The 12572-nt window shown below is 49.8% G+C and overlaps 2 protein-coding genes across 10 annotated transcripts; one reads left to right on the forward strand and one right to left on the reverse strand.

Moving 5' to 3' along the window:
- Positions 1–148: 148 nt before the first annotated feature.
- Positions 149–3796, reverse strand: znf16l (zinc finger protein 16 like). 2 transcript variants are annotated; one of them, XM_057028243.1, is made up of 3 exons: positions 2971–3796; positions 2044–2253; positions 149–1980 (listed from the first exon to the last, which is right to left on the reverse strand). In XM_057028243.1, exons 1-3 carry the CDS (start codon positions 3701–3703, stop codon positions 1289–1291), a joined length of 1635 nt encoding a protein of 544 aa, XP_056884223.1. In that variant the 5' UTR covers positions 3704–3796; the 3' UTR covers positions 149–1288. The 2 variants fall into 2 exon arrangements, with proteins under 2 accessions (XP_056884223.1, XP_056884222.1); XM_057028242.1 differs by having other exon boundaries at positions 149–1983.
- Positions 3797–4751: 955 nt separating this feature from the next.
- Positions 4752–12226, forward strand: LOC130523192 (SH3 domain and tetratricopeptide repeat-containing protein 1). 8 transcript variants are annotated; one of them, XM_057028229.1, is made up of 20 exons: positions 4752–4910; positions 5108–5248; positions 5458–5526; positions 6014–6144; positions 6262–6367; positions 6512–6652; positions 6737–6935; positions 7083–7159; positions 7353–7548; positions 7614–7744; positions 7847–7885; positions 7956–9275; positions 9350–9490; positions 9701–9922; positions 10000–10180; positions 10267–10417; positions 10902–11024; positions 11154–11304; positions 11456–11652; positions 11752–12226. In XM_057028229.1, exons 2-20 carry the CDS (start codon positions 5164–5166, stop codon positions 11986–11988), a joined length of 3897 nt encoding a protein of 1298 aa, XP_056884209.1. In that variant the 5' UTR covers positions 4752–4910; positions 5108–5163; the 3' UTR covers positions 11989–12226. The 8 variants fall into 8 exon arrangements, with proteins under 8 accessions (XP_056884209.1, XP_056884208.1, XP_056884211.1 ...); XM_057028228.1 differs by having other exon boundaries at positions 4763–4910; positions 5105–5248; XM_057028231.1 differs by having other exon boundaries at positions 4763–4910; positions 5105–5138; positions 5286–5526.
- The last annotated feature ends 346 nt before the right edge of the window (positions 12227–12572 follow it).

Raw genomic sequence — 12572 nt, forward strand, 5'->3', positions numbered from 1 at the left:
CACAGCCGGAGGCAGAGCTCAGCGTAGCGGTAAACCCGAGGACGGTCCCTCTGCAGCTGGAAACACACATCATGCCTGAAACTGCTGGAATACTGACGGGTAAATATGCATCAGTCAGATCTAAATCGATGATGAATGAAAACACCGGTTCATGATATTAGATGTGTTTTATTAGAAAGTAGATTGTCAATCATGAGTTTTGACGTCCATAGGAGGCTATTTTTAACCTCCTTCCACAGTCCTACCACTCTACAGATGAGTCTGACGCGCGTGAACGTGAACAACAAGTCACTTTTTGTCGGTTACAGGTTTCCTTTGAATGGAAAAGAGTAAATACTGATCTCACTTTTGCTCTATTCTGTCCTCTTCTGCAATCACACTATTTTTCACAAGTGGAAAATTAGAAATATACATCACATGATGGTTGAAAAGCGGAGAAAACTTCAGCTGTATCAAAGCTGTAGCACCAGGAACAGTCACGTGATGGTGTAGTTACACAGTCTGTCCACACGATGGCAGGAGAGAACTTGGCCGTCTCAATTACCAGAGGTGGTGATGATGATAATGATGATGATGATAATGATGGCGGAGGGGTAGTCTGTATCAAGATTGAGACCTGATTCTGTAAATCCTTCCTGTAACGATGGCAAATTCAAAATTATGTGATTCATTTCATCACAGCAGCTCCAGAGTTTACCTTTACCCTGATGTTTAACTTAAAATTAGCATTTTTACACGTGGAGTCGAAACATTACAAAGCCATTTGTGGGAGGAAGCTTCTGTTTTCAGAACCAACAGAGCTTAATCTGAGGGTGGTTGAAGTGCTGAGGTATGTCTCCCTCTGCTGGCAGAAGGAGTAACGACACAAATTTTAACCACATATCTAATTAATTGCCACACAAGGCATTAAATATTCCAATATATGTAAAATAGAGATGAAATTATTACGAATTTATTAATGTTTCTCTCGGAATAAACCCGGTTTACGCATACTCAGGGACCAGGAAGGTCTGGGCGGAATTTCTTTCTTTAAGATCGATAAATTTGATGGAAATCTGGAAGCAGATCCAGAAAGTTTGGCAGCCATGTTTACAGCTTTGGTAAGATTCTGCCCTGATGTGGTCCGTTAAGAACACCTCCACACGACCTCCGCCTCCCTGACTGGTTTGCAGGTGGGCGCGTCGCCGCTCCAGGCGTCACAAACTGGTGCTGAGGCGCCCCCGGTCCTGATCCTGATCCTGCCGGAGACCACCACGCGGGCATCAGCCCTCATCGCCATCTCTGCCCATCACTGCGCTGGGGTGCAACGGTGGCTCTTGTAGGTTCCCAGGTGGCGGAAGCTGCGTCCACACTGCTGGCAGCAGTAGGGCGTGGCCCCGCTGTGTATCCTTTGGTGGGTGTACAGGTTCCCCAGTTCTTTGAAGCGGCGCCCGCACTGGGGACAGGCGTACGGGCTCTCGCCAGTGTGCACCCGCTGGTGTCTCTTTAGTCCAGAGAGGACGGAGAAGCCTTTCCCACACTGAGGGCAGGGGAAGGGGCTCTGGGCTCCGCTGTGCACCAGCCGGTGGCTCTTGAGGCGGGCGGCGTGGCGGAACTTCTCCCCGCACTCAGGACACACGAAGGGCTTCTCCCCGGTGTGGATGCGCTGGTGCTGCCGTAGGTTCCCCAGGTAGTTAAAATGGCGGCCGCAGTCCCCGCACTCGTACGCTCCCTCGATTTTGATCTCCTTCTTCATCGCCCCCCCACCAGCGCTGAGGCTGGAACCCGCTCCCGAAGCCCCCTCGTCCTGCCCCCCTCCACCCCTCCTGGACTCACCAGTGCCATCTGCTACGGCGGCGGAGCAGGACTGGAGGGCCTGGAGGGCGAGGGCTTCGGCTGAATCCGAGTGAATCAGCTTGACATGTTCCTCCAGGAAGATGGCGTCCGGGCAGAAGGTTCCGCACAGAGAGCAGATGTAGGGGTGACTCTGGAACTGAGGGCCTGCTAACAGAGACGTCACACATGTCACACATGTACACAAGGATGTCCCACGTGCTCGCCCACCTGCTACAGGCCGGTCTGTGGGGCCTTCCAGGGGCCCTTCATCCTCCCCTGGAGAACCTGGGGGCTCCATAGAGAACTCGGAGGCGGGGACATCTGAGAGCGGGGCCTGGGCTGTCTCCATTCCGCTCCTCTCCCTCGGCGACAGCTCGTCTTCATCAACCTCCTCCGCGTCAGCACCGGGAGCGTTCTCACACTCGGCGTCCTTCATCACTTTGAACACAAACAGGGAACGTTCTCTTCATCTTTACACCCCTGATGATTCATCTTAAAAATAAAAACAATCAATTACAGCGATCCGGACTTTCCCGTCGACCTTTCTGATCAACAGGAAGTTTGATCTGATCTTCATGTTTGTGCGTTTCACACTGCAGCGCATGATCTTCACGTTAAAATAACCACTGTTAACACCAGGAACTTAGCTTTGGCTAAAGCTAGCCATCCGCTTCTGTACCTGATCAGGGTTACGGGAGTGCTAGTGTGCATCCCAGCGGTCAACAGGACAGGGGCAGGAAAACACGCTATACAGGTGTACAGGTCACCTGTCACCATCATAGGACACACACACACACACACACACACACCCAGCAGTGACCTAAGAGTCTCCAGTCCACTGATGTGGCTGTTAAGACTGTGGAATAAAACAAATATTCACTATAACGGCCTAAATCCCGATGTTTCCCTGAAATAACACGTAAATGTCTGCCTTTGTTTTTTAAGAATAGTTGTAGAAAATATCAGATTATTAACGACGCACCATTATTATATTAGAAATCTCAGACTCAATAAACACTTCTGACTTTTTAAGCTCATAAATGATGCGTCAGTGGTCCAGACCAGAACTTTGGCCCACTTCCTTTGTAATGTTATAATAAAGGAATATTACTTGTTGCATGCCTGCTGAGGCTGCAGAGCTCCTCTCCGTCTCACCTTTGAGATCGGACGAATACTCCATGGGTGGGATCCATTCGTAGTCGTACATCCTTTTGCTGCCAGAGGGGATCATGCTAAACAGATCCTCCGCGGTGGAGTCCGAGTCTCCCTGCACGGACCCGGAGCCGGCCATCCCGCTGTCCGGCCACAGGTGAAGGGGGTGGCTCTCTGCCTCCTGGCGGGGCTCCTTGTCGCTGGAGGCTTGGCTGTTCTGATCTCCGTCTGTGTCCGAACAGCCCCTGGAGTTCTTGTCTTTCATCAGATAATCGCAGATAGCGTCAATGTTCTCTCTTTTGACCCCGGGCATAACGAGTTTGGGTCTCCTGGGGTCCACGCTGTTGTGCTTGTGGAAGTCGAGCTTCTTGAGGCCAGTATCTGCACAAGGCTCCATAGTGGCGACACCGGGGAAGGGGTCCCGGCCATCCCTCTGGACGGCCGTCAGTTTGGCCTTTAAAACTTCGATTTCTTGGTTTTTTTCGCGCAGCTCCATCTTCAGGACTCGGATCCTGATGCTGACCATTTTGCGGATGTCGGACAGGGCTGCCTGGAGCACCACGGTGATGTTTCTGCCGAGGTGCTCCGCGATATCGCTAACCGAGCACAGCAGCTCCTCATCGGATTCCAGGTCGAGGAAATCGCCATCGGTTCGGCTTGAGGACCCGTGCGGCTCCATGAGGAGTTCGGGAGACGAGCTTTCTTCGGCGAGACTCTGATTTCTTTTGCGGCTCATAGATTAATAAACTCTAAACTAACGATTGTGGAGAGTTTGTACTAGCTAGAGGCTAATTTGAGCTGCGAGCTAATGTTTGGATGAAGCGAAGGACTGTTATCAAGTACGACTGAAGTTAAGCGGAAGTTACGTTCATGTTTGTAAAAATAAAAGCCCGTTTCTGTCATAACGCTTCCGGAAATGGGGGCTTACAAACAGGCGTTTAGTTTGAAATCAATAAGTGGAAGTACATGTATTTGTGAGCGGTAATTGACACATTTACGAGCAGACGCAGTAATGTCTGAACTCTGTGGTCTCGTTTCAGCCGCAGCGCGCTCTAGAGGACAAGTTAGGAAGCGCCGTGACAGCGGATTTTATTAAACATTTAAAAGTTAATCTACCTCTCATCAGCACTTATAAATGCTGTTAAATTAACTGCTGCACAAGCAATTTAACCGGTTTCATCCATAAAATAATTTTAATTTTAAGTTGCATTTTAAATCACCACAATAAATGTTTGTATTTCAGTGTACAAATCAAACGCATGTGTTACCTCCAGATATTAACTGGAAACAGTTTGTTTATTTGAACAGTTTTGGTGTGCTGTATCAAATAAAACATGAAAGTACATGGAAAATACCACTTTTCTTTTTCATTTTTAAAGTGGTGTATTTAATGAAGGTTTGACAAATTCATAACTGAAAAATTGTACTGATAAATATGTAAGCCGGTAAAAGAATAAGCGTAATATCTTAGAGGCTCCAGCCTTCTGTGCTGATCCATCTTAATGTTTTCTTTCTGCTTTTCTTTGCTCGGTCAGAGGAAACAACTGGGGAATGAAGAATGCTGAGTATGTTCCTGTGAACACTGAAGTAAACGATCATTCAGCCCGAGAAGAGAAGCTACACTTTTAAAATAAGTTCTTGCCATTACTGCCAAAGCATCTACTAGCTTTATGAAGCACATAAGCTTTGTTGATCTTTCTAAATGTTTTCGTGGATTTGGCACTGGAAGCAGCAGTATTTGTTTAGTGAGTGATTATTAACCTGAAAGGTGCACACAATGATTTGCTGGGGGGAACATTTGTTGTTGGAGAAGGTCGTGGAAAAAGTGAAATAAACTGTCTTGTTATTTATTTTAGTTCGATACACAGCTGAATGAAGAAAGTCCAACTGCAGTCTCTTCTGTGGAAGCTGAGGATAACGTCAAAATAAAAGAGGCATCATTTGTAAGTTGCTGAAATGAATCTAGTTTATAAATGTATCGCCACACATTGGTTGAAATAGAAAATATTTTGTCAAAAATGAAAACTTAATTGACGGAAGGCTGATACGAGCCTGTATTATAATTAGACACATTTATTTTGAAAAGCGTGATGTTACCGCTCCTGTGTCGCGCGCTGACAGTACTGGGGTGTCCCAGCAGCGCGAGGAGGGTCATGTGACGGTCCGGTCAGGTGAGTGAGCGGGCTGGTTTGGGATATGTCGGCCAGGTGTGAGCAGGATGGCGGGGGAGCTGTGAGCCGGAGGCCGAGCTCCACGGAGCCGCAGCCGCGACACAGAACAGGTAGACCGAACCTTCCCGTCTCCGTGTTCTGCTTCAGGTGTCACGGACGGAACCAGCCACTAAACGCTGCGGTTCGGACCAGCTGCTAACTCCTGTAGGCAGCGCGTCTCCGACGGTGGAATAAGTGGCGGTGTCCTTTTTTCATTTTGTTTTATAATTTAGGTGAGCATGTCGGAAGGTTTTTGACAGTTCTTTCTCCTCCCCAACAGCACGAGGCTTTTCCAGAGAAATGAGTATGAAATCCATGCTGTCCACAAGTGAGGAGAACTTCCCCACAGGTAACATGGAAAATGTGCTGCTCATGCTGGGTCACTTCGGGAGGGGGGGCATCTGAAGCTCTTTTCCAGCTGGAGGACCTATTTGGAATTATTATTATTATTTTACTAAAATATATCTGCGATAAGGAAGGGGACATAAGATGTTTAATGCTGTCATATGAAGAAACTCATGACCTTTAACACCAGAGTGACCTCGCTGTCAGGTCACATGACCACACAGGCAGCAGTTAGCTGGTCCAAAGTCACTCTGATATTGTCAGGACATAATTTCAGGCTCATTTCTGCTGTTTCTTTTTGATTGACCTCTCTCTCATCACTCACTCCTGGATCCTGTTAAACATTTGTTGAGTACAATCGGCTCAAACATTAACAAGAAGAGCAGTTTAATTCAGCTGATCTACAAAAGCCACATGACTAATCCTGCCCCGTGGCACGGAACTGTGAAATGGTGTTCAGCGGTCGCGCACATGAGGTGTTGTGTGTCCAGTCCTCCCAGTGCTGCTGGAGCTGGTCAGGGGTCCAGAGCGTCTTCCTGCAGATGAGGAGTTGCAGGAAATGCTGAGAGGAAAACTGCGGATCCTGCAGGCAGACAGTGATGAGGTCAAAGCTGTGTTCATGGTAAAAACAAACAAAAAAAGAAATCCCCACGCACACCCACCGAAGTTCAATGGCCACACGGTGGCGCCACCCCCTCGCTCGTGGACCTAATCAGCTTCAATAAAATTGTGTCTCTAGGAGTTGTCTGCTCACCTCATCTCCATCAGCAGCGAAGAGAACGCCGTGTTTGTCACGTTCAGAACTTTTGAGGAACTCTGGAAGTTCTCCACGTATTACACAGCAGGTAGGATTTCCAGGCTGTCAGGAGATCTGACCTTTGACACATGACATTCAAGACTCCTGTTGTGCCGAAGGAAGAGACGTCATATTGCATTTTTGTGAGGGTGATGGTCCAGCCTAGATGCTGATCCCACTTCCTCTCCTCCAGGCTTCCTAAGTCATTGCCTGGAGAATCTGCTGCTGGACCAGAAGTTCTGGCTCATGTCTTTGGAGGAAGACGTGGCCATAGAGGTCAGAGTTCAGGATGAGACCCTTAACCTCATCTATAGAGGCATCCTGATGCAGGAAGGTTAGTCTGGATGTTTTCCTGTCAGGGTTTCATTCTTGTGGTCAAAAGGAGCGCGTCTGACCTTCTCTGCGTGTCGTTCTTCAGGCTCCTTGTTTGCTCGTTGCAGCACCAACCAGATGTTTGACAGTTGCACCTCTGGAGGAGACCTCTACCTGGAACAGGGCGACATAGCCCAGTTTGAGCCTCCGTTCCTGGGCTCAGGGTGGACTGTCCTCTGCCTGGCCGATGGGGCTCGGGGCACCGCGCCCAGACCTGCTCTGGAGCCGCTCATCCCTTTCCATCAGTAAATCTGAAGTCACTCCTGTGTTTCTGTACTAGCACGTAACGACAAATGCTCTCCGCAGCAGCTGTAATGGTGCTGATGCAGCCTCGTGCGACTGGAACCAGTCGGCTGAAGAGTCACGGAGCCGTCTGATCTCTCTTTCAATAGATGGTTCCTCAAGTCTGCTGCAGAGAGCATTTTAGTGGGGGATGGAAAAGCTCACTGTGACTTCCCTCTGCCATTTGGTGAGTGCACGTGAACCCCGGACCTCTGTCACAAAGATGGTGAAATGATCGGTTAATTATTAAACTTGTAGCTCTTCCTGGTGGATTTAGGCCAGGGGGTAGAAGTAAACACAATAATGGAGATTCTAGTATAGTTTTCCTGGTTTTATGCTGATGACAAACGCAGATGAACTTTCAGTGTTATCATTTCCAGCCAGTGGAACCTGTTTGGCCACTAAAGAGTACGATGCCGAGGGTCCAGTTGAGCTGAGCCTGGCGCCCGGTGATCGCATCATCATCGTGGGACATCTGGTGTCCTGTTTTGATTGGTTCACTGGGAGGAAGGAGTCAACAGGGGATGTCGGTCTGGTCAAAACAAGTCTGGTTGGACCTTCTCGTGACGTTTACAGGTGAGTACAGTGGCGCTGAGGCTGATTGCTCCAAAAGAGCAGAGACAGAAGTGGCCTTCCTCCAGCTCCACAGATATATGTTTAGAAGAAGAAGAGAGGACCTTCTTCCATCTACAAGAAGACACCATCATAGAGGAAACGGTAGTTTCACTGAAGCAGAAATCTTCACACGATTTTGGCCACAGCTACAAACTGGGTGAGGTGTTTTTAGGACTTCTTTATCTGGTGAAAAGTTTGTCATTGATGTTTGATCTGATTGGCACATGAGGATGACTTTCTTTCTCTCATCAAACCTCAGATACGATCCCCCTGGCAGACTTTAAAGGGAGCACAGGGGGTGAGTACTGCGTCATATTTGTCATTGTCATAGTTCAGCAATGCTTCTTCAGCCGTTTCTTCTCCTGCAGGGAGCTCCTCAAGCCGAGTGGGTGGTCCTCAGCCTGACCCGAGCAGAGGGGCCCAGAGGACTTTGGGTCAGAACACTGTTGTGGCTGTAAACAGAACACCGGAGATCCCTCCTGAAGAGCCCAAAACGCCCGACCTTCCATGTTTCAGGGTCCATCCTGTTGTGGAGGGAAACATAACTGAGAACTTCACCACCCTCTTCTCTTTCCTAGAAGGGGCTAACTACAGATCAGAGTTGGGTGTGTTGTACAGGCTGAGCTCTGGGCTCTTGGCGTCCTCTGTATTTACAGGCCACGCCGATGAAGATGAGCTGATTAGTTTCCTAAGTGTTGCTAGAGAAACGGCCAGGAAGAAGCGGCTATTCTGGTCTCAGACACGGTTGTGCTTCCTGCTGGGTAAACTCTGTGCTGGGAGGCTAAAATTCAGCCAGGCCCGCGTTTACTTGGAAGAAACCCTCAGCGTTCCACGAGAGAGCTTCGTCGACCTCAAGCTGCTGGCCAGCATATTCTCCAACCTGGTTGGCATTTATCTTCTCCAGAAGAACACCGAAAGCCTGTTCGCTACCGCTGAGAGGCTCACTGGGTTGCTGTTTGGAATTTCTGACTGCCTGGAGAGCCTAGAGGACGACATTGCTCTTAAATACATTCTGAAGAAAGCTATCCTCAGTCGCAACAAAATGGCGGAGGCCCGGGCTTGTCACCTGCTGACCAGGTTCCACTGGAGTCGTGCTGAGGGGGATCAGGTGGTTCCTTATCTGGAACGGCTGCTTGTTCTTTGTGCTGAAGATGAATTGGCTCCGATCCTCTCGACCAGCCATGGATACCTGACCCTGGGAAGGCTCTATGGGGAGCTCCAGCTTCTGCAGCTCAGTGTCAGTTCAGCCTGGAAGGCCTCCCAGCAGAGCTCTGTGACGCTGAGGGACTGCCTGAGCTGTATGACTCTGGTTTTAGACAACGTCACCAGGCTGAGGTCAGAACGGGAGGATGCCATCCCAGCCCAGCTGGCTCCATACCTACACCGAGCCCTCTCCTTCAGCAGAGACCACCCGGGCCAGCATCAGGTTCTGAGCTACCACCTGACCATGTGCCTCTGTCGTCTCTTTTGCAAGTACGGGATGGTTGAACAGGCCATCTGCCAGATGCATCATCTCATCAACAGCAGTGACCTGTCCCAGCATCTGTCCGTGTCGGATGCGGACAGAAACTCTGCTCTCATCTGGCTGGCGTGGCTCCATCTGGACCGCCACCAGCCGGAAGCTGCGCTGGACATCCTGGACGCGGTCTTAGCTACCATGCCAGAACATTGTACCACACCCCAGGAAGGTCTGGATTTCTACAGTTACCCGTGCAACTTTTTTTTACATACAGAATGTTAAATTATTGTTATTTAAACACAGGTGTGGTCCTCAACATGCGTGGTGTGGCCCTTGGCTGCATGGGAGATCTGCGGAAGGCGGCCGAGAGTTACCAGGCTGCTGCTGAGATCTGTGAGGAGTACGAGGACATGCCCAACTGGGCTGTTGCTCAGGCTAACCGAGGTACGTTAGCATCAATTTGGTAGCACCGATTAACACAGCATGTAACTTTCTCGAGCCACCTAAAGTTTCCTGAATTAGCCGGCTTTGTCAGGCGGTCACGATGACGGCAGATCCACGCTGCCAAAAGGAACCTGAAATATCTTGGGTGTAAAAATGAGCTTGAAGGACGTTTCAGTGTGTGACATGACGCACCCCTTTTTATTCATAAAGGGCTGTTGTGTGTGAAAGCTGGAGCAAACGGGCTGGCCCAGAGGTACCTGACGGATGCCGTGAAGCTCTTCTCCGAGCTGGATGAAATCGGACACGAGGAGAACTTCATCACGGTGCTGCTCCAGCTCGGGCAGAATTATGTCCGGCAGCAACAGCTGGACACTGGGAAAGGGTGCTACGAATGGGCTCTGCTGCTGTCCATCAGCGCCGGCCTCTTAGAGTGTACGTGTCCACACAGTCAGCTCGGACGCTCAGGAGCTGCCCAGAGAACAAAGCTTTTTTTTGCTGTCGTTATCCAGGTCAGCTGATAGCAACCCGACATCTTTGTCAGCTGTATGAGCTGGAGTGTCCCGACCAAGCTCAGTGTATCAAATACAACCAGCATCAGATCAGGCTGTTGGGAACAATGAGAGCACAGAGACAAGAGGCAGAAGCTCTGGAGTCCCTGAGTCAGCGTTTCCTCTCTCTAGGCGCAGAAAGGTGTGTGAACCCGTCTGTAACCAGGACTCCACTCGACACAAAAACACATCAGCCCCCCTTAAACTGAACCTTGTGGATGCTTTCAGGGCGTACCGGGCTGCTCTGGACTACACTAAGAGCAGTCTGGGTATTTTCATCGACCTGGGCTGTAAAGAGAAGGAAGCCTCTGGCTGGCTGCAGGCTGGGAGGATCTACCACTTACTGGGGCAGACCGAACTGGTGGACCTATATGTTCAGGTGTGGGTGCATCTGCTCTTTCTTCAGGGATCTCCACAGCAGCCGCGTGATCTAAGTAAACATCAGCTTTACAGCGCATGTGTGGTCGAGCAGGTTGCAGAGTTAGCCTGTGTAAAGTACAGAAACACAGGCCACCCAGCAGAGGAGAATCATGCTGATCTTCTGGATCCACCGCGTAGAGTTGGCCCACTTGAAGATCTGCTGCAGATGGGATGGAAGCAAGTGCAAAATACCATTAGAGTAAACAAAGCACTGAGGGTGGAGGAACCTGGAATAAAATTGGACAGGGACTATATGAACGTCTATGTTGGTTAGCAGAAGTGCAGCCTCACCTTAACTCTGACGGGTACGCTGACGGAAGGTTTAAGGGGTCTGGGAGGGGATTTCTCCACTGTACTATTATCACCTTCTGGAAGCTTTATTCAGACATTTAATGTGCTGAAGTGTCTGAACTCACACGTGTCCCGGCTGGTGTCTCTGGTAGGCAGCCCAGGATGTTGCTCTGAGTACCGGAGACACCAAGTTCATCTTGAAGATCCTGGAAGCTGCAGGAGACATTTTCTTCAACAGCTGCCAAGACCGTCACAAAGCCATCCCGTTCTACAGGGTACGGGCTGAATCAACACACAAATGTCTTTTCCTTCGAGTTTTCACCTTCAGGGACCAAGCTCCCGTACTCTGGTAGTTCTGATGAAGGTTGCAGTGTTCTCTTTACCTGTGTGGCCTGCCTTCACAGGACCGGGCCCTGCCCATCTCAGGGAGGAGCAGCAGCGTTGGCACCAGGCTGAGGTTGTGTAACAAACTGACAGAACTGATGCTCAGGCTGAAGTTGTACGAGGAAGCCGTGGAGTTTGCTCAGACTGCGCTGGACATCAGTGTCTCTCTGGGTATGGAAACACCACAAACCAGTTTAGTTCAGCTTCCTCACGGTGACTGAAACACACAATGGGCCAGAACCCGCCAGAAGTCTGCAGTAGGCTCCAGACTCGTGGATTTGGGAGTGGTGATATCGGTGTTCCTGCTTGGTTCTGCTTCCAGGAGAACATCTGAGTGAGCGAGTGGCTTACCACCGTCTGGCTGTTCTTTACCACTGTCTGGACCAATATGAACTGGCAGAACATTACTACCTGAAAACTCTGTCCCTGTGTCCCACCCCCCTGCTGTTCGAGGAGGAGACGCTCTACTATGTGCAGGTGTACCAGACTCTGGGGGACATCACATTTTATGACCTGAAGGTAAATTTTGACAAAGAATTCCAGCTCTGTCCCCTGAAAGCTGTGGGGTTCGCCTGAGTGAGTCTATATGCTCCACTGGTTCTCCTGTTTTCTGTGCAGGACCCGTACGACGCAGCAGGTTATTACCACCTGGCTCTGGCCGCCGCCATGGATCTGGGCAACAAGAGATCCCAGCTGCAGCTCTGCACCCGGCTTGCAACCATCTACCACAACTTCCTGGTGGACCGAGAGCTCTCGCTCTTCTTCTATCAGAAGGCGCGGAGGTTTGCAGCAGAGCTGAACGTGAGGAGGGTCAACATCTCAGCAGATCAGTACTACAGCCGCAAAGGTTACTGAGGACAACGTTGGAGCCTCTGAAACCCCACAAGCTCCCTGAATGAAAAGGAGCAGGTTTCAGTAGTCCACCGGTAAACATCCTGGAAGCCCTGCTGGAAAACACTGACTGTACTGAACCTGGGGGTGTAAACAGGCCTGACATTTGGATTCAACCCCTCTGATAAATGATCCTTTTTTTAAGAAATAAGAATAAGAAAGTTTTATATGTTTAATGTGGAAAACATGCATTTTATGTGGATTCTCTTGTCTTTTTTTTAATGCACTCTAGTTCACCCTATGCCCCCCCTCCCCCCTTTTCACATTCCTTCCTTTGGGACCTGGTTTCTCTGAGCCAGATTACCACTAACAAAGGCTACAGAGCCCCCCTGGGGTTTGTTGTAAACAGATCGGTTGATGTGAGATGTCTGATCGCTGATGTTTGGGCTCAGATATCCTCTGTGAAGTGGTTAAAACGCTGGCACAGTTCACAGGCAGCTTCCCCATTTCTTTCTGCGCAGCTGTAGCCGCTAACCTCAAGTGCGCACACACAGCCGCGCATGTACCTGCACGGTCTGGTAAGCTCAAATTGCCCTCAGCGGGGCACG

Source organism: Takifugu flavidus, chromosome 3 (genome assembly GCF_003711565.1).
Source record: "Takifugu flavidus isolate HTHZ2018 chromosome 3, ASM371156v2, whole genome shotgun sequence".
Taxonomy (NCBI): domain Eukaryota; kingdom Metazoa; phylum Chordata; class Actinopteri; order Tetraodontiformes; family Tetraodontidae; genus Takifugu; species Takifugu flavidus.